Source organism: Pogoniulus pusillus, chromosome 18 (genome assembly GCF_015220805.1).
Source record: "Pogoniulus pusillus isolate bPogPus1 chromosome 18, bPogPus1.pri, whole genome shotgun sequence".
In the NCBI taxonomy this organism is placed as follows: domain Eukaryota; kingdom Metazoa; phylum Chordata; class Aves; order Piciformes; family Lybiidae; genus Pogoniulus; species Pogoniulus pusillus.
The window spans coordinates 15006210-15027273 of NC_087281.1; the positions used below are offsets into that span (position 1 = coordinate 15006210).

Here is a 21064-nt window from a genome sequence, read left to right on the forward strand (position 1 = left end):
CAGCTTTGTCACCCTTCTGTGGACATATTTCAGTATCTGAACATCTCCTTGAATTGAGGAGCCCAGAACTGGACAGTAAGGGTAAAGGATTAGATTAGTTGAAAGTCCACCTGAGAGTTAAGCTTGTTTACTGCATTCTTCCTGTAACTCTTTGTTATTAATTCCATGATATTAATACCCTTTCCTACTCTGTTTTTTTCTCCCACTAATAAGGGGAAAAACATAAGTACATACAGAATAAAATGCAAATGAGTTGTAGAGAGTAATCAGTTTTTTAATAGCATTCATTTCTTAAAATTACTTACAAGGACTGTGTAATTGAGCTGTAAGGTAACAAAGAATGGATAACTGTGAATTCTGAGTTGCCTAATTGTCTGATGTAACATCCTTCCCCTTCTGCTTAAAAGATGTTAACTTCTGAAGGCATGTTCTCCAAGAGATTGAGGCAGATCCATTCATCCCTGGTGGTTAGTGCAGAGACACACACACACAAGCTAAGTGTACTTTTGCAACCACGAGCCACACAGAAGGGACTTGATGTCTTGTTCCCCTCTAACAGGGCAGCAGCGTTGGGCCCTTGCCTACCACAGCATGCTCCCAGGAAATACACTTAGGCACTCCAGCTTCTGTAGCTGCTGCTGCTTTCCCACCCACACACTGACTCTGTGGTGAATTCAGCAGAGGCGTGTTTTACTTTTTTCCAAGATCACCTAGGGATTGTCATGTTACAGATTTCACTTAGTGGGCAAAACTTGTACAAGAGAATTTGCTGTAAGACACCTAGAAAATCAGGAAAGGTTCTTTATTTGGTGCTAGGCACAAGCATTAAATGAAATGGTGCAGGCCAACAGGCTCATTAAAAGGCATGACAGGCTTAAAGATCTCAACAGTTAATGTTCCTCATCAAATAAATCCTAGGATGTAGGCATCTGGTATGTCATGTAAAATTCCAAGCCACCTTTGCTTTGGCATTGTAAGAATTCTACACTAAAAATATATAATTTAACCTATAGATCACTTTGAGCTAGGTTCAGCTTGCTGTGTGAAGTATAATGCTGAAGCTTAACATCTACTTCAGGGCTGTTATTAGCATGTTTATTTTTAGAGAAGGAAAAAAAATAACCTCAGAAGAGAAATGGTAAATTATCACTTGTACTGGTACAAGCTATTGCTTCCAACAGTTCCTACTGTAGATGATTTGGTTTTTAAATGTGAGATATGCAGCATAAAAAGGTTGCAGTACTACCACTCATGCACATTAACCTGGTTAATGTGTATACAGTAAGAGTATACATTAAAAAAAGGGTAAAAACATGCCGAAACTCATTATAATATGCCAAAACTCCTGATAATGACACTATTCTTTCCTTCCAAAGTGGAAGGGGACAGCTTAAGACAGTTGGTTACAGAAAGACTAAAATTGTGCTTACTTCTGAACCACAGATACTTGACAAAAGTGATTATAAGAACCAAGTCCATATGAAAGAGGCCAGCTTTGTATGTAATGGAACAAGAAGTCTAAGAAAATCCCTATCAAGCCCCTAACATTGCTATTTAAAAGCCATGGAATTGAGTAAATGGTCCCTTACTCCTTTCAGCTGCTATTGTAGTAACAGAAGTTGTGATCAAAAGCCAACACCACCTCAGCTATTGCAACAGCGACAGGAGAGAGGCCTCCAGCTTTACTTGTGCTATGTCTTAGCTGTTAAGTATGTGCTTGGCTTTCACTATTGTCTGTATTGAGAAATCTGATTAGATTGTGGTAGGGAGCAGAGGGGCACTCTTTAGCTTGGAGGAGATTGAGGGGTGACCTCATTTATAAATACTAGTATGTAAAAGGTGAGTGCCAAGAGGATGGAGCCAGGCTCTTAGTGATATTCAATGACAGGACAAGGGGCAATGGAAGTTGAGGCATAGGAAGTTGCATGCAAACATGAGGAATTTTTTCACTGTGAGGGTGACAGAACACTGGAACAGGCTGCCCAGGGAGTTGTGGCATCTCCTTCTCTGGAGATATTCAAAACCCACTTAGATGCATTCCTGTGTGATCTGCTCTAAGTGATCCTGCTCTGGCAGGGGGGGTTAGACTGGTGATCTTCTGAGGTCCCTTCCATCCCCTGACATTGTGATAACATATGCCTTTGGACCCTACAGGCTTTTTAAGTACAAAGCAAATATAATTTCTTCTAATTCAGAGATGACCTAAGGTCTATAGTTTTCAGATAAATGTTCCTTTGAACCAAAAATGCCAGGACAAAGGGTGTAATTTTAAACACTATTCTACTTCCATGAAAAATGGTCTCTTGCTTTGCTCTTGTGCTCTACATTAAACCAGTAAACTGAAGTGATGCTGTAGCTTTCAGATGTGCATTTGATAAGCAACCCTTTAATAGAGAGGATTCACATACAGAACTTCCAAGGAGACATCCCCTTTCTAGCTTTACAAAGTAAAAATATTGCTAGAGATTTCTATCCGTGCAAGTGAAATTTCCTCCCTGAATTGAATCAGTTGAATTCAACTACCTCCAGAAACAGGTTTGCAGCTCCTTATTTAGCAAAACTAAAGCCACAGATCTCTTACTTTATCAGTTGTCTTGGCACTGTAAAAGTGACACTCAATACACTGTAGCTTGACCCTCTCTCTTGGACCCCCTACAAAGCTCTTCCTCTTCTGTCTCCAGATGAGGAATAAGGAGAGAATTCCTAATCTCTTGCCCCAGAGCTCTCACACTTGAGAGCAGGAAAGAAACTCTGAATTTTAGGCTTTAATGTAGAAAAACAAAACTAATACCAAGGATGAAAATGCCTTTGAAGAGTTTCACAGGAAGAAAGAACTATATAAGTAGTATGCTTGGCATTTTTATTTCCATCACACAAGTTTCCTGGAGGCATTATGGACAGCTTTACACATAGTTCAAAGGGTAGAGCTCCAGAAATACACACTAAGTGCCCAATTTTTAAAGTCTGATTTTAAAAGTCATCATTCTGGACACTCTAGAGCCACCCATTTGGGTCCAGTTTGTACCTCACCAGGCATGTTTAAATAGAGACTATCTCCACAGTTGATTGCTCTGTGATAAGAGATTAGGAGAACTGCTGTGCTAGTTCTTCATAAAGCTGAAGCCCCTGCCCTAGAATTCAGAATCAGAAGATGCACAGCTCTGTTCCCACATCCTTTCCACCTTCACTATGCCAGTGTAATACAAAACATCAGGACCGAGACAAAAATCTATGTCAGTCAACAGCCATTTGAGACTTTTAAAAGTTGGGGTTTTTTTTCCCCCTTTGAAATTTTGATATAACAGCTTCAGAAGTTACTTAAGAACTTGAGAAATCAGGTTATCTGAATGTCAATAAAAACTTATTTTTCCAACTTGACACATTGCAAAGTGTTAAGTGTGGGTCCTAACCATATGCTGCTTGTTCGAGTATGGCAAAGCTAGGAAAAAAACAACCCCTCACTGCCAGTGCCAGCAGTTCTATCATTCAGGATATTTTATATATACATATAAACTATTGTGCAACAGAAAACAACCCTGACAAAGCCTACCTCAGTTAAATTTGTTTATATGATAAAAAAATAAAATATTCAACTGCTTGTAGTGCAACATTCTATCAGCATACAGCTGTATACCATGCTTTGCAGGTTGACTGGTCTGTTATTTACAGTATATAGCAATGCTTTAAACTAGAAGTGAAAACAAAAACAGGTAAATGTTTACATACAGGTATGAGTCTTAATATTGTCCATCGAATCACCGAGTTCACGTTGCAGAGTTCTGTGTCAAGTGAACACTCCTGCCCCACACGGTGCAGTACACCTTTCTGTCAGCAGCGGTCTCCTCGGTTTGTAGAGAGTGGAAAGATGTATTTTAAAAACGCATAGTCTTCAAGCTTTTCTGTTTCTTCAAATGCCACTGGTAAGGACAGCTGTAAAATGCAGGAGAACTCCATCAATCATCTCTGTCTGATCAATATGAGAACTGGAATAAGATCAATAAATATTTGCTCTTGTAGAAGCTAACCTATGCTGAACTCAATGCCCTTTTCCAACAGTCTCTTATGATAGAATCAACCCGGTTGGAAGAGACCTCCAAGATCATCCAGTCCAACCTAGCACCCAGCCCTGTCCAATCAACTAGATCATGGCACTAAGTGCCTCAGCCAGGCTTTGCTTCAATACCTCCAGGGACGGCGACTCCACCACCTCCCTGGGCAGCCCATTCCAATGGCACATCACTCTCTCTGGGAAAAACTTTCTCCTAACATCTAGCCTATACTTCCCCTGGAACAACTCTTTGATCAAGGATATTTGTAGGAGGAAGAGAAGAGTAACTTGTGCCTGCAATGCTTAATGTGATGTTGCTGTCCCTGTATTAGAAAAATAAAGATTAGTTGTATCAGAATAATTAGAGAGAAAAGACTGCCCTAAGAATCACTTCCATACTGCAAGGAGTTAAGCAAAATCCATGAATATTGAGAGGCATCTTAAGGACAACTGTTTGTAAGAAAGACTAACCACCAAGCTGCACTTAAGAGCAGGTTATGTGACTTTTGTGTCTCTTTCCCTAGCACTGTTAAAAGGAAAGATCTGTTCCTCACTTTTTCTGAAGAACATCTTGGGAAGACTTTACTTACAAGACTGCGCACTCTAGTTATAGGTTGCAGCAGCCCAAAAAGAGCTTCTTTATATGACAACACTGCTTAAGCAGCAAATACTACTCTTCTCATTTACATTTCTGCTCACCACAGTCAGGAAATTGAAATGACAGCGAGCTGCTTTTAGGTTGGACAAAAGTCATGGGAAGTTTGAAATTCAGTATTATCTTTAATTTTCAAGTCTCTGAGATATCACATTTTCAGAAAAGACTATATAATATCTTTGGACAAGATAATGCATCATACCTTTAGTGAATTCTCCTTTCTAGTAGTATTTGTCCACGAAGGAACAGAAATTATTTACCTTCTCTGCAACAGTGTGTTAGGTAACTGCCAGGAATATAGAATTTGAAAATGTTTCCCATAGCATTACTCAGTAAGCAAAGACCTAAAAATACTTCACTAAGAGCATTAGTCCTGCTTTAGTGAGCAGATGGTAGAAGAAAAATCAAAGTCCAAAAAAACCCATTCTACTTGTGTTAGCTCACTAGATTCTAACATTACTTTACAAGCACATTGATGAAATATGGTAATTTACCCAACACTCTAAGACTTCTGTAACCTTACCTTCTTTATCTGAAGTAAGTATTTGGGATTTTGTGTTTTGCTTCTTTAACATCCACATTCTTGAGCACTTTGTGCTTGCGCTCTGCGTGGTGATCTCAACTGTCTCAAGGCAGCATCTCCATACTGAATACCTGAACCCATCCTTTCTGGATCCAGTTCTCCTGATGAGAATTAAAATAGTCACAAGAAGATGGATCACGTGTAAATAAACTGAGATGTGTTAATTAACATCAGATAAAAAATGCATAGTGATATTCTGCTCTAGTTATGGAGAGATCCGTTTACTTTTAGGCAATTACAAATCTCTATCATCTCCTGTAATAGCAACTATGCCCTTAATCATTAACAACTCAAGAGGCTTGTCTGTGAGTTAGGCTGCAATAGGAAATGTGTTGGCACTAACTATGTTTAACAAAGGAAATGTCCAAAATGTTTTCTCTGAACACTGGTAAATAAAGCCTGCTTTCAGAGACCAATATGCAAAGAAAGTAGTACTGTAGATACCATACCAAACAAAAAAGGATCAATTTAACAGTAGAGTTGCATAAAGAAATATCCCCAGAGGGAATGATAGCAACCATGCTTACTTCTGGTATCCACTTCTTCCTACTCCACGTCCTGTGCCTTCAAAAGAGTTTTTATGGCTGTATGGAGGAATGGCCAAGATTAGAAACATCTGAATCCCTCTGGATAATTCAGATCACTTATTCAGGTTAATCACTCATTCAGGAGCACTTTACAAAGGGCTGATCTGCTGACTTTTAAGTTAGCTATCAACATGGTCCCTCCATGCTAAGGGGAACATTTGATAGCTTGAGAGTAGGGCTGCCATTCAGAAAAGATCTTGGCCAAGCCAGAGAAACAGACTATCAGGAACCTTATGAAACTTGGCAAGTAAACATGTAGAGCTCTGCATCTGTGATGGAACAACTCCAAGCACTTAGGCTGGGGACTAAGTAGGTAGCAGCAACTGGTTGCCAACGGGACACATTGCTAACTATCAATTTTCAGAGCAGGAAACAGCTACAGAATTGCAGGAGGACTATGGAATCTCTGTTCCTGGAGCATTTCAAAATGTGCCTTGACAGGCCCTGGGCACTGCTCTCGATTTGAACCTGAATGTGCTTTAAACAGGAGGCTGCTCTAGAGACTGCCTTAGGTTCTTTCCAGTCTCAGTTTTTCCAGGACTCACTGCATGTGGGCTGACACAAAACATACAGAAGCAGCTCACAGAAAACAAGATTTACTTCTGTGTGGTAAGGCCTCTTTAAATCAGTCATGAAACTACAGTATCATAACAAAGTAGCTATTCTTTGTGTTTTGGCCTGTGGGGTTTTTGTTTTCATTGGGTTTTGTTGTTTGTTTGAGGCTTTTTTTTTGCTTGTTTAAAATGAAAGGTGCTGTTTAGCATTGGGCTGATTCAGTAATCAGCAAATTCTCATGAAAACACTGTACTCTTTTGAGCTGAAAATTTATGTTTGACACTCAGAGTCTGAGACAGACTTTTCTGTATGTCCAATATTTAAAACTTTGAAGACCTCCAACAGCTAAAAGATGAGACAAGAATGCAAATTAGCTATAATGTCACCTAGCACTTATGAACCTGTCTCTAATAGAAACCTGCCCACTTTTACTGAGAAACTTCCAGTGTATTTCTAGATCTGCAAAAGTAAAAATGGTTTCAACCAAGAGGCAGGGAGATCAGAGAAAACAGTTGCTAGGAAATGTCCCTGAAATTTCCAGTGTCACTGTTCAAATCCTCTGGAGCCTATTTTCCTACTAGGCATGAGAAGTAGAATTAAAACTTTTGTCTGCCCTGATACTAAGTTTTTGTTCTACATTGCTAAAGGAGTCCAATGCCAGGTTTGACGTTTGTAGGGAAACAGCAACCCACAGCCTGCACTCAGAACTGACTGTTAAGGTAAACACTGTGCAAAACCACCCATAATTCACACCACCTCCCTTTTTAGATACACAGATCTGACTTACACATCCATTCCTACTAAAGCATGTGGGAAGCAGCTAAAAACCAAATGGGTTATTTCACCACAAGGAAATTTTGATTCTGTGGATTAGAGAACTTTGAATGGTGATCTTACCATGTGCACTTTCAGTTCTCAGAAAAAAAAAAGAATATCAATTTACCTGATTCAATTTTATTGAGTATTTTTCTTGCACACTGTACAAAGGCTTCTTCAACATTTTCACCTGTTAGTGCGCTCGTTTCCAAGAACATCAGCTCTGCAGTTGACACAAGAAAAACAATCTCAGCACAATTTGGAACATCTGATACAGTAATTTAAAGCATGAAGGTTAGGAACACCACAAATTTTCTTAATGAGAACTATTGTCAAAAATGCGTCCTCAGACTGGAAATTCTGAATACTACAGCCCAGGCAGTAGTCCTCTGGATCCATGCCATACACTGAACTCAGTTTTCCATGAATAAAACTCACTGCTTCCAACTGCAGCACACTCCAACCAACATTGTCCATGATCTATGGGGCAAAGCTGGAGGTGGGGAGATTCAGACTGGACATGAGGAGGAAGCTGTTCAGCAGAAGAGTGGTGACAGCCTGGACTGGATTGCCCAGGGAGGTGGTTGAGGCTCCATCCCTGGAGGCATTTAAGGCCAGGCTGGATGAGGCTCTGGCCAGCCTGATTAGGGTAGGGTGTCCCTGCCCAGGGGACACGGGGGGTTGAAACCATCTGACCCTTGTGGTCCCTTCCAACCCTGACTGATTCTATGATCTACAGAATACAAAAGATACTGAAAACCAGGAAATAGTGCTCTTAATTTTCTCCTCAACCTTTTGGAGAAGTTGGTTAACATTCCCTAAGGAATATCTCTCTGTGCTGAAGGAACTCTTAGGTAGCAGCTGTAACTGGAGGTTATCACTGGTCATGAGAATTAAACAGCACGTGCTCCTATCAGCATAGAGGCACCATCCTCACACAATCACAGAACTTGCTGTGTTGGAAGGGAGCTCAAGGATCATCTTAGAGTTCCAATTCCCATGCCATAGGCAGGGACACCTTCCAGTAGATTAGCTTTCCCAGAGCCACATCCAGCCTGGCCTTAAAAACCTCCAGGGATGGGGCTTCCACCACCTCCCTGGGTAACCTGTTCCAGTCTCACCATCCTCATGGTGAAGAACTTTTCTAATGTCAAATCTAAATCCACCCTCCTCTAGCTTGAATCCTCCTAGTATTATCACTACCTGACACCTTCACCAGCTTCCTTGTAGGCCTTCTTAGACATTGGAAGGCCACACCAAGGTCTCCTTGGAACCTTCTCCAAACTAAACATCCCCAACTCTCTCAGCTTGTCCTCACAGGAAAGGTGCTTTAGCCCTCTGATCTGGACACTATCTTTGGACACATTCCAGCACATCCATATTTTTTTTGTAATAGAGTCTCCAGATCTGGACACAGTACTCCATGTGAGTCTCACTAGAATGGCGTAGAGGGGGAGAATCACCTCTCCTGACCTGCTGGCCAGGATATGGTTGGCTTTCTGTGCTGCAAGTGTACACTGGTGGCTCACATTGAGCTTCTCATCCACCAGCACCCCCAAGTCCCTTTCCTCAAGGCTGCTCTAAAGCCAGTCCCTGCCCAGCCTATATGAGTGCCTGAGGCTGCCCTGACCCAGATGCAGGACCCTGCACTTGGTCTTGTTGAACCTCACAAGGCTGGCATAGACCCACCTTTCCTGCAGATTTGGACGAGGGAAAAGCACTCCCTGACTACACAGAAAATTAAGTATTAAGCACCTTTGAATGCCACATGAAGACTTTGTGCTACTTACCATTTTCTTGTGCAAACCGGGATGCTTCTAAAAAAGTAACTTCACGATCTGCATCAAGATCCTTTTTGTTTCCACAGAGTATTATCACAATATTTTGGCTTGCTAACATTCTTGCATCCGTCAGCCAATTGGTAAGCGCATTGTAGGTTTCCCGGCTATGTGGAAAATGACATCCTTTATTGGAACACACTCCTTGCTTGGGAACAGATCACTCAACTAAAGCTCAGAAGGCAAATCTGTATTTGTGGCAAACAACAAATTGCTGCTAGTCAGGCAAGTCATCTACACATCTCAATATGCCAGCTATGAACTGGGAAGAGTATCAAGTTCCTTCATTAAACTATTTTCAAGTTTTTTAAAAAAGCAACATTAAAATTAAGTACAAGATGTAAACAGACATAATTACAGAATCATAGAATCAACCAGGGTGGAAGAAACCTCAAAGATCATCCAGTCCAACCTAGCACCCAGCCCTAGCCAGTCAACTAGACCATGGCACTAAGTGCCTCAGACAGTCTTTTCTTCAACACCTCCAGGGACAGTGACTCCACCACCTCCCTGGGCAGCCCATTCACAGAATCGCACAGAATTAACCAGGTTGGAAAAGACCTCTGAGATCATTGAGTCCAACCTATCATCTAGCTCTTCTAATTAACTAAACCGTGGCACTAAGTGCCTCATCCAGCCCCCTCTTAAACATCTCCAGTGATGGTGACTCCATCACCTCCCTAGGCAGTCCACTCCAATGGCCAATAACTCTTTCCATGAATAACTTCTTCCTCATGTCCAGACTAAACCTGCCCTGGCACAGTTTCAGACTGCGTCCTCTTGTTCGGTCACTGGATGCCTGGGAGAAGAAGCTAGCCCCTGGCTGGCTACAACCTCCTTTCAGGTAGCTGTAGAAAGCAATTAGGTCTCCCTTGATCCCTCTCTTCTCCAAGCTGAACAACTCCAGCTCTCTCAGCTGCTCACCAGCCTTGTTGCCCTTCTCTGGACATGTTCAAGTACCTCAACATCTTTCTTAAATTGAGGGGCCTAGAACTGGACAGAGTAATCAAGGTGTGGCCTAACCAGTGCTGAGTACAGGGGCAGAATGACTTCCCTGGTCTTGCTGGCCGCACTATTCCTGATATGGGCCAGGATGCCATTGGCCTTCTTGGCCACCTGGGCACACTGTTGGCTCATGTTCAGTCAGCTGTCAACCAATACTCCCAGGTCCCTCTCTGCCTAGCTGCTCTCCAGCCACTCTATCCCCAGCCTGTGGTGCTGCATGGGGTTGTTGTGGCCAAAGTGCAGAACATGGCACTTGGACTTGTTAAAACTCATGGCAATGGACTGCACCCATCTGTCCAGTCTGTTCAGGTCTCTCTGCAGAGCCCTCCTGCCCTCCAACAGATCAACACATGCTTCCAACTTGGTGTTGTCTGCAAACATACTGATAGTGGACTCAATTCCCTCATCCAGATCATCAATGAAGACACTAAACAGGACTGGACCAGCACTGATCCCTGGGGCACACCATCAGTGACTGGTCACCAACTGGATGTGGCGCCATTCACCACCACTCTCTGGGTCCAGCCATCCAGCCAGTTTGTAACCCAGCACAGAGTGCCCCTGTCCAAGCCATGGATTGCCAGCTTGGCCAGGAGTTTGTTATGGCAGACAGTGTCAAAGGCCTTTCTGAAATCCAGGTAGACTACATCCACAGCCTCCCCCATGTCCACCAGGCAGGTCACCTGGTCATAAAAAGAGATCAGGGAGGTCAAGCAAGACATGCCCCTTTCTTTTCTTCCTGCCCGTTCTCTGATTAGGTGGGAGGAATCACTATGTGTTAATTGCACCCAGTAATCTATAAGCACAAGAATTTTTACCTGGTTATGTCATAGACGAGCAAAGCACCTGCAGCTCCTCTATAGTAACTCCTTGTTACAGACCTGAAATAAAAGTATAGACAGTAATACCTTCATAGTTTTAAACCTGAGTTAATGTAATGCAATCTATATAATGAAACAGAATTCTCACTTACATACTTACAATAAAATGTGTCTTTTAGACGGTGTGGCAGCAAATTACTCACAAAGACACTTTTGCAAAGCCCTTTCACTAAATACAGCCTCAAAGTCCATTATAACCATTTGTTGGTGAAACTACATCATCATTGCTTGTTCTTTAAGAAACTTAACAGACCTCAGTCCTCTAGAAGTGCATTTATCCAATGAACTTGGTAACCGACTTCTTTTATCCTGCTAGAACACTGTACTATGAAATTGTTCTCATGCAAATTGCCAACAGCTTACAGCTTCCTGGCATTTACTTTTTCCAGCCAACAGAAGGTCTGCTGAACATAGAATTAAGTACACAGTTAAAGCTGTCCTGAGTTTGGTGGCTGAATGAACCTTTAGCCACATGTTCTACTCGTATACCTTAACTATCACAGAAAATAGCCAAAGAATGAGCAGAAGCTGAGGCCCTGCAAGGCAGCTTTACTTAAATCAGTGGGTGTATGTTGTCCTGTCCAACTCAGAAGATCTGGCATAGTTAATAACATGAAAGCAGACAACTTCACTGACCAAGAAGCTATGCCTGCTTATAAAGAGGGATAAATAATACCCAATAGCCACAGCAGCAATTTACTAACAAATGCTTAATAACTGAAAAGGGTACCTACCTGAATCTCTCTTGTCCTGCTGTATCCCAGATCTGCAATTTTACATATTTACCACCAACGTTTATGATCTTTGAACCAAATTCCACTCCTATAGTATGATTTGAGTCATCTTTGACTACAAAAAGAAATAAACCCCAACTTATTTGAAGAATATTTAATGTGAATGATTATTTCTTACAGAATCCAATTTAGGTATAAGTAAAACACCTCCATGTTCAAATTACAAACTACTTCCTGAACCATGCAATTCATTGCCACTTGTAAGTCTATTGCCACCATGAAGAAATAAACATAATTTTAGAACAGCTTACTCAATGTGAAATTACTAAAAGGCCTGCCTTAAGTAATTTCCAGTTCACATTAATAAGTGGCACGATAACTTCTGTACACTTTTTTCCCCCTCCCCAGCTGTGCTTTTTAAGACTTGGAGGGAATTTTAAAAAATAATGGACAAGCAGAATATAAGACAGTCTTGCCCATGGAAAAAAAAAATCAAGACTTGCTACTTAAGGCAAGCCAAGATGCTTTTCTTTGTATGCTACTGATATCACAGATTCTCTGCAATATATGACTGCCCTTACTACAAGCAAGAACACAGAGCCATGTCATGTGCCTCAGTGATTACACATTATTACCCTCAAGAGATAGGGTGAATTACCATTCACTTGAGAAAGATAAATCACCTTAGATTTACAATGGTTTCTAAATGCATATTGTTTTTCTTTAATCATCATGCTAAAGGCACTGCCCAACAGAAAAATTTCTTTTCTATCATCTGTTTATCTCTAAGTAACATTTGCAACTGAGTCTCTACCACTATTTAAACACAAAACACTAGGCTTGGACACTTCATATTCTTGGTTGTTTAGAAAAAACGAGTACAGGCTTTCTAAATCTATTCAACTTTTCTTTCATCTGCTCAGTATATTTCTTCTAAAAGATGCACATCTCTATAACATAGCTAGGGGAGCTTATAGTTTTGTAACAATTATATTTTGCAACTAAGTCTGTATTTTCATCAACAACCAGTTATATTTATTTGAGAGAAACAGAAAACGCTGCTCAATATCAGGTTTTTGGTATGAGGCAAAGAGTAGGCAAAAAAAGATTTAGAGCATAGTTCTGAATGCAATTCTCAGTTAAAAGCCTCATCTATATAAACAGGAGAATTGTGAGAACTTCCATATAATGGTGCAAAGCAATGGAGAGCTCTTACTATGCTTACTTTTACTTACATTTCTTTTCAATAAATTGGTGTAGTAAACAGGACTTTCCAGTTCCAGCATTTCCTATGACCAAGAACTTAAACAGGAAATCTGAAGATTGAAAGAAGAAAAAAATAAAAAACCAAAGCCTGATAAATTTTAGCTCACACTCACCTTTTTTTCCACACAAGCCATTACAGTCAGTACAAATGCCCTACATAATGTTGCTTCTGAAAAGCAAGGCTTCTATGTTTGTAAATTAAGAAAAAAATATTCACATTAATTTAAACTTCTTTATGATAACTGCTTAATATTTATACTCTGTTTTAGCACTTTTAAAGATGGAACAACTACAATGTTTTAAAACAAAGTTACCTGCAAGAAGTCATTTTCATTCCAGGATGCCTGCTTTCTTCCACATGGTAAACTTAAATACAGGTACTCCTGGCACTTTACCTATTTATAAGCCATTTACCTCACTATTCATTAGGAACACATCTATTCAGGATTTATAGTTCATTTGTCGTGTTTTATCAGTTACATCTAATGCTTAACACTACCTCCTTCAGATCTGCTTTCAGTATGGGCTAAAGACTGAAGAACACTTCTGTATTTTGCCACTCTCAAACATCTACACTAATATAAACTGCAACGAGAAACTTTACAATTCCTTCCCCTAGTACACAGCAATCAAATCAGCCTTTAAAGTCTGTGCAAGACTCATTATTTATTTCTCTGCTAAAAGCAACTCTTTTTTTGGCAGCCACCTTTACAACTTTTAGTTTCTCTTACAAACACAGCAGTCTCCAGAAGACATCAGGTAAGTGCTGAATGAAAAGAACTAAGATGGAAATATCAACAAAAAAACCCCACTATCATTTCACTAACAGTACTCAGAGTTGTCAAATGGAATAGAGAGACACCGACTCAAAGGGATGGCAAGTCTACTGATACATTATCAGAACCTCATTGGAGTCTTTAGTTTTACAAATCAAATTTAGCACACAGACAAATGTCTCATTCCATTTTATGTAGGAATTGTCATCTCTTGTCATACTTCACAAACACAGAATCACAGAATTTCTTAGATTGGAAAAGACCTTAAAGATCATTGAGTCCAATCATCAGTTTCACACTGACAAGTCCTTGACTAAACCAAATCCCTCAGCACAACATCTAATCACTGTGAATTGCTATGGTTGGAAAGAACCATCAGGATCATCCAGTCCAACCTTCATCCCAGCATCCTTAATCACTAGACCATAGCCTCAAGCATCACATCCACTCTCCCTTTAAACACCTCCAGGGATGGTTACTCCACCACCTCCCTGGGCAGCAATGGAAAAAGCAACAAGCAAGCTCATCACATGGTAAAAAACCTCTCAGTGTCGGAAGGTTAACAGCAAAACACTACAGCTATGAGTCTTGGGATCTGTCATCATCCTTTGTCTTCATCGGTCTTCCAAATTTATTCAGATGTAAAATGAGGTAGTGAGGACGAAAGACTTTTACCTTTTTACATTTTACTTTTGCATAATTTTTCTTGTTTCAAATATTGTAACAGGCTTGTTAGGGATTCTGTATTCTACCCATCTCAGAAAAACATTCGTTTCTTGCTCACAAATGTGACCACTAACACACTCAAGACACTCCGTTCCAAACTCCTCTCAATCTTCACGCCCCCACCCAGCTGCTCATGCTTTCTGGATTGAAAAAAAAAAGTTACAAAAATGATTTTGCTTCAGGTTGTGAAAAATGTTGTGCATTATCTCCTGTAAAGAAAGGCCTTTAATATCATCTCAACTGCAAAACACACCAAAGCTGCAAAACATTTCATGCTATCAAATTTTCATTGCTACTATGACATGTAGACATCATAAAGAGCTCCAAGGTGTTAGGTTAATAAAAAAAACAATCACTGAAAGAAAGTCAACTTTCTCATTTTATGGAGCATTTAAATGTAAGCAATTAGCTGCCTTGCTTACCTTTTTGTACATTTAAAGTACTGTGGGTGTGTGCAATCTCACGAGTTTTATCACTTTCAGAGAGCTCCCCAAGATGCGAGATGTTGTGCGACACAGACACAATTTAAACAATCTGCTTCTCTGTAGGAGTTTTTTGGTTTAAAGAATCTGAAATCCATTAAAACTGGCTCTCCTATATCACAGTATAGTATCATAGTATCATCAGGGTTGGAAGGGACCTCACAGATCATCAAGTCCAACCCTTTACCACAGAGCTCAAGGCTAGACCATGGCACCAAGTGCCATGTCCAACCTTGCCTTGAAGTGCCCCAGGGACGGCGACTCCACCACCTCCCCGGGCAGCCCATTCCAGTGTCCAATGACTCTCTCAGTGAAGAACTTTCTCCTTCATCCTATATATCTGGTGAATGTCTTCAAGACTTTCTTGTTGAAAACAACTACAAAGCTCAAGTCTACTTTGCTTTTTTTCCCCGGGGAAGACTCATATTATTCACAGCAATATTAACAGGTACTGGCAAAATAAACCAGGAAAACAGGAAAACCAAAGCTCTGTTCCTACACTGATTTGTTCTATGACAGTAAGCACTGGTTGTTAAATGTAGTTTATTGAGCCATACTTGTGCAACCCAGAAGCCCATGCTGAACAGCAAACCCATTGCTGCTCCATTCTCCACAGACAGGCTGTAGGCCAGCAAGGAACTGAGACAACAAGGCCACTGTCAGGGACTGATCTGGAACAGCTTCAGAACAGCAGGGTATTTTTCCTGAGATGCTTTAAGTTGAAGCACTTTATATCTCGGCTCTGAGAGCAAGGGTGGGATTAAGAGATTTTATATTCATGTCTTCAAATTGGTAACATATTCTAGCAACACAACTCACTACTCTTATCAAAATTCTACTGTGCCTGACAACTTGAAAAGAGAATCTTTCCCACAAATAAATCTCTTAAACCCCAACTCAACATCTGCTTAGGTAGCAGACAAAAATTGTAGCTCCCTCTGGTAAAATGGCAAACAATTTCAGCAAAAAGCTGAAACTACAGCTACATTTCACTTGTTTACAGTATGAAAGTAGGAGGAATGTGATTTATTTTATCATTGTATATAAATATCAACATCTTATAATAAAATTTAACTAAACTCTCGACACCAAAGGCAGCAGTGTTCTCAAACAGATGTAGTCTTGTAAATGACACTTTGAATTAACATTCATAAAAGTAAATGTGCTTGTGGAAGTAAAAAAATCCAATTTTATGTAAATTGGTCAAAATAACAAAAGGCTTTTAGACTTATGAATCATACAATCTACCAGGTTGGAAGAGACTCTCAAGATCATCCAGTCCAACCTAGCACCCTGTCCAATCACCCAGACCATGTGTGATGGTTTGGGTGTTACCCACCCCCCCCACACACACACTTAAGAAAATCACCCAAACTAGACTCAGCCAAACTGGAAATTGAATGAAGCTTTATATTTACAGCTTAGCACTATATACAAACAGATATTTACAATACAATCAGTTATATACAGAAATATACAAGTTAAAAGGTAATACAGAAACACAACAGCCCTCTCAGAAACCTGAGTCCCCAGGAGGGGCTCTCAACCACCCTTCCACTTTCATCCTACCCCTCTATCTTAACCAAGCTCTTGCCTTATGTTTAAGGTAGCATGGAGGGTTGGCCAGGGGGGTTAGGAAGCAGGTGGATTAGTCACAAAGATGGCAGGTTAGGTTAGAGAGAGAAGTTCAGCCCAAAGCCCAGGCAGTGACTCTTTTATCTATGTTTGTGTGCTGGTTCTTATACATCTCAGCAAGCCTATGGGTGAAGTAGACATCACCACTGTTTTCCTTTCACAGCCTGTAATCTAACTCTTCTCATCAAAACATTCTAGCTAGGCTCAAACTAGCACAGCCACATTAATGAAGTTTTTGTAATTTTTGTGTAAGTTGGTTTGAGAGATGGAATATTGAACTCTGCAGATATATTTTAAAAAATTAGTTTCAGTGTTTCTGCACTGTGATAAATGAGATTGGACAGACAGCTTCTTTTAGCCCATCTGTAGTATCAACTGTGTACTCACACTTGGGAAAAACTATATATTCATTCTTTGCAATTTCAGTCAGTGTTTATGCTACTGCTTAGATGCTCAATTGCTCTAGCTTTTCTTTTTGGTGTCTTCTCCCACTCTTCCCAGAGGAGTTAAATCAGTTCATATCATAGCCTTTTTTTGATTTATTTGTTTGGGGTTTTTTTGACTGACAAAGCAGCTCTGACCATTTCAGTTAGCTGCCAAGGCTGTCACCCTAGAACAGTTCTCTTTTGAATGCTGTTTTTCCTCCTTCATAGGAAAGACAAAAAGCAAAATCATTCAAATGTTACAAACTGAAGTTGAAATACATTGCCTGTAAATAAGATCATCATTATACAGAAAGGCTTTAGGGTGAAAACACTGTGACAAGAGGAAAAAGCGTTACAAGACACTGGCTAAAGAAAGCATAAAGAGATGAGGTATCACAGCATGGCTGTTTAAGGAAATGAGGGGAAAACAGGGAGACAACTGTGGGCTTTGACTCAAGTACCAGCACAAACAGATGGCTGATGTGGAAACCACCCCCACTTCCAGCCTCCTCCTTTGACTGAAGTTTGCTCTAGTAGAAAGACTAACTGAACATCTTCCTAGACACTGCAGCTTAGTATTTAAAATATCACTAGAATTAAATTGTTTCTTAAATACTTGCTAGTACAGAAGGGGAGAAGGAAGACCAAATTATATTTTCAATTTCAGCTTGGTCTTTCAAATCTTTGATAAAGAGTAAAACTTGCATTCAGTAATGCTGATCCTTTGTGTCCATTGGCACAGAAAAAAAAGGTCTAAAGGTCTTTTAGTGGTTAGATGCCATCTATTCTGCAGAAATCTGCATATTCTGAATGTTCTGAAGCATTGCTACTGGCATCTGATGCCTCTAAAGGAGGAAAAAAGAAAAAGAGGAGCTATTTTCACTGCTTACTCCTTTCTGTAGCAATAAGAGTTGACAAGATAAAAAGGTAAAAGAGAGAAACTCATCTCTGTTCTGGTCTGCGTAATGAATGCCAAAAGAGGGAAGATTTGCTTCCTCACAAGCAAGGGAGCTATGCCCTCTAAGCAATAAAATCAGATTTAAAATAAATTGCATGCCTGAGTGATAAATGAAGAGATCATCAGAGAAGTGGGAATGAGATAGGGAAAAAACGGATGAATCAAGTTGTCCAGACCAAAAAGGATTATTATTTTTAAATGGCCAGAAAACTGTACATTCCCTAACAATGACAGAGATTGACAAACTTACATGACCAGGCAGAGTAGCAGATACTGACAGAGTAAACACAGGTAAGCAGAAACTGAAGGGTTTTGAATGTAATGTTATGTACCACATTCTTCCTTCTAACTTTCTATCATTCAAAACCTAAAGGCTGCTTTGCATTTACCTATTAAGGGTAAGGCACTTCTGTGCCAGTCTATAGTTACCATAACACAAGCCCAAGCACATTTTGCTCAGATGAAAGCACACATGTGTTGTTAAATGGAAGTCACTACAGTGAGGCCACTGCATCTGAGAAAACTCATGTTGAAATAATTTTTTATGAATAAGAGATTTGTTTCTAATGTTACAAGATAAGCTGTTTAAAGAATGACACCCCTCTCTCAAAAGCAGCAGTAAAATGCTCTTTCTAAACACAGTCTCAAAATTAACAGAGTTTTCTTGTATTTACAGTTGTTTTGGTACTTCATAAGGGAAATAAATTGATTGCATGGTGCTAAACCATATCACTTAGCACCGTATCTATAATTCTTTCAAACACCTCCAGTGATGAGGATTCAACTTCCTTTCTGCTAAGCCTATTTCAGTGTTTTATAACTCTTTCAGTGAAGAAGGTTCTTCTCTAATATGAATCTAAACTTCCTTTTGCTGCAACTTGAGGCCTATTCCTCCTGCCCTATCACCTGTTACTATGGGGAAAAAAACCCGACCACCTCACTCCAACATCCTTTTAGCTAGTTTTAAAGAGCAAGAGGGTCTCCTTTTCTTGAGACTAACCAACTCCAGTTCCCTCAGCTGCTTCTCATAAGACTTGCTCTCCAGACCCTTCACCAGGTTTGTTGTTATTCTTGCAGTGAAGGCTCCAAAACTGAACACAGCATTCAAGGTGTGGCCTCATTAGTGCTGAATACTGGGAGACAGTGATTTCCCATGTCCTGACAGCTACACTTTTCCTGATACAGGGCAGGATGCCCTTGGCCTTCTTTGCCACCTGGGCACATTACTGGCTTACCTGTTGATCAATTGATATCCTAACGTTTGCACTCCAAACGCTGATATCCTAACATTTGCACTCCAAACGCTGCTGCATACTCTTGCCCCATTTCATCCCTTAGCTCTGTGCATTTGCTGCAGACCAAAGCACTGATCACTGAGCCAAAACATCTTAAACAGGTGTGACTAGTGCCTTGAAAATACTTACACAGCAGAAATAATCAGGTCAGTCAGCCTACTATTAAGCACACCTGATAGCTATGCCAGCGTCCCTCACAATTAGCAAAGTAGTTGTATCTAGTTTTGCTTTAACTATTCAAAGTAGTCCTTATTTTCTGCTCTAAAACCAGAAAGATACAGGTCCAGCTCTAAAGTCTGAACAGCCATTGAAGATGCTGCAACAGACAAAGGTAGAAAACGACAAGCCAAAGACTATTCAATTCTGATCCTACTCTCCAACAACCCATCACACAGATTTTTAACACGTTCACATGCATGATGGTGTTGTTTTTTTTTTCTACTGCTAAATGCTACAGATCTGTATGTTATGGAAAGGGTGGGGGGGAAATGATTCAGGCGAACAGAGTTGTTTCAAGGTAAGTTATAAAGAAGAGAAATGTACACTCTTCAGTTGCTTCCCATCTCCTCAACCTAGCCAGCAGTACTAACATCGCCTACCTTTTTGACTGCTCACTTCTGTACGATGCTCCCCTGTAAAGCACTGACACACCCTGCCAGTGACTGCACTCCAGTATAGTCTTTCGCCTGTTTTTCTACCAGTAGCAGCTGGACATCCGTGCCAACGTGAGAACGGATGACTATATTCACGGATCTTTGCCCCACAACTCACTCTCACCATCAGTTCTCTTCAATGCTTGCGTGTCTAACACACCAGGATCAAAATCCTAACTCGAGGCTCCAAAGAACACAATATCCAATTAAAGACACCAGCGAACACGCACTGCAACTTTCCTTCCGAATGCAAAGGCCTTGCTTAGATTCCTCTCACACTGCACCACCTCCACACCATGAAAGCTCACTGTCGTGTCAGACCTGGCACCGAAGGGCGAGCAGGCAGGGTGTTACAGTGCACACAGCTCACAAGAGCAGGTAAAGGCAGAAACAGCAGCCGGCAGCTGCACTCCTCATGCCGCAGCAGCTCACTCCCCGCTCCGCCGCCGATCCCTGCACAGCGGCCGTCACTCCGCTCCTAAGGAGCTGACTGCCCCGGCCCAGGCCCACTCCTCGAGGAGAAGGGTTCCCTTATCCCGCCCGGTTCCTACCGTAAGTCTCGGACATGGCAGACTGCGACATTCCAGGCGCGGTGAGCCACACTCTTTCTTCTCGTCTTTCCCTGCCTAGCGAGGGGCGCTGCGGCCCGGGAGGGCCGAGCAGGAGGGAACCGGAGGCGCCACCGGAGCCCAGCGCGGCCCAGCTCCCCCCCCCCCCCCGGCAGGCGCACGCGCGCACCGCGCCACGCCTCCTGCGGCGGGGAGGGCGGCGGGGCGCGCGCCCTGCCTGGCGGCGCAGGCGCAGCTGCAGCTGGCTGCCCGGGGGCGCTCGGCGGCGGCCGCTGCGCCTGGCCGAACCGGAGCAAGGGGCCGCGGCGGCGGCTTGCCGGCTGCGTCCCCGCTCACCCCCAGCCTCCCTCATCCACATCTGCCCGCTGCCTCGCAGTGTCTGCATCGCAAGATGGAGGTGTCTGCAGCATGACTTTCCTGCTAGTGAGCACAAGTGTCTGTTTTGCTTCCTCTCCGTGCAGAGCCTCAGTGAGACAGTTCCCACTGAAAACTGCCCAACCTAAAACCATAGAGTAATAGAATGATCTGGTTTGGAGGGGACCTCTAAAGATCACCTGGTTCACATCACCCGCCGTGA

The 21064-nt window shown here is 41.5% G+C and overlaps 1 protein-coding gene across 2 annotated transcripts; it reads right to left on the bottom strand.

Moving 5' to 3' along the window:
• Window positions 1–253: 253 nt before the first annotated feature.
• On the bottom strand, window positions 254–20626 carry RAB4A (RAB4A, member RAS oncogene family). Of its 2 annotated transcripts, XM_064158518.1 has the most exons (8): window positions 20470–20626; window positions 12938–13018; window positions 11703–11817; window positions 10906–10968; window positions 9035–9189; window positions 7372–7467; window positions 5227–5387; window positions 254–3930 (listed from the first exon to the last, which is right to left on the bottom strand). In XM_064158518.1, exons 1-7 carry the CDS (start codon window positions 20498–20500, stop codon window positions 5272–5274), a joined length of 657 nt encoding a protein of 218 aa, XP_064014588.1. In that variant the 5' UTR covers window positions 20501–20626; the 3' UTR covers window positions 254–3930; window positions 5227–5271. The 2 variants fall into 2 exon arrangements, with proteins under 2 accessions (XP_064014588.1, XP_064014589.1); XM_064158519.1 differs by lacking the exons at window positions 254–3930; window positions 5227–5387 and adding an exon at window positions 5482–5870.
• Window positions 20627–21064: the final 438 nt, after the last annotated feature.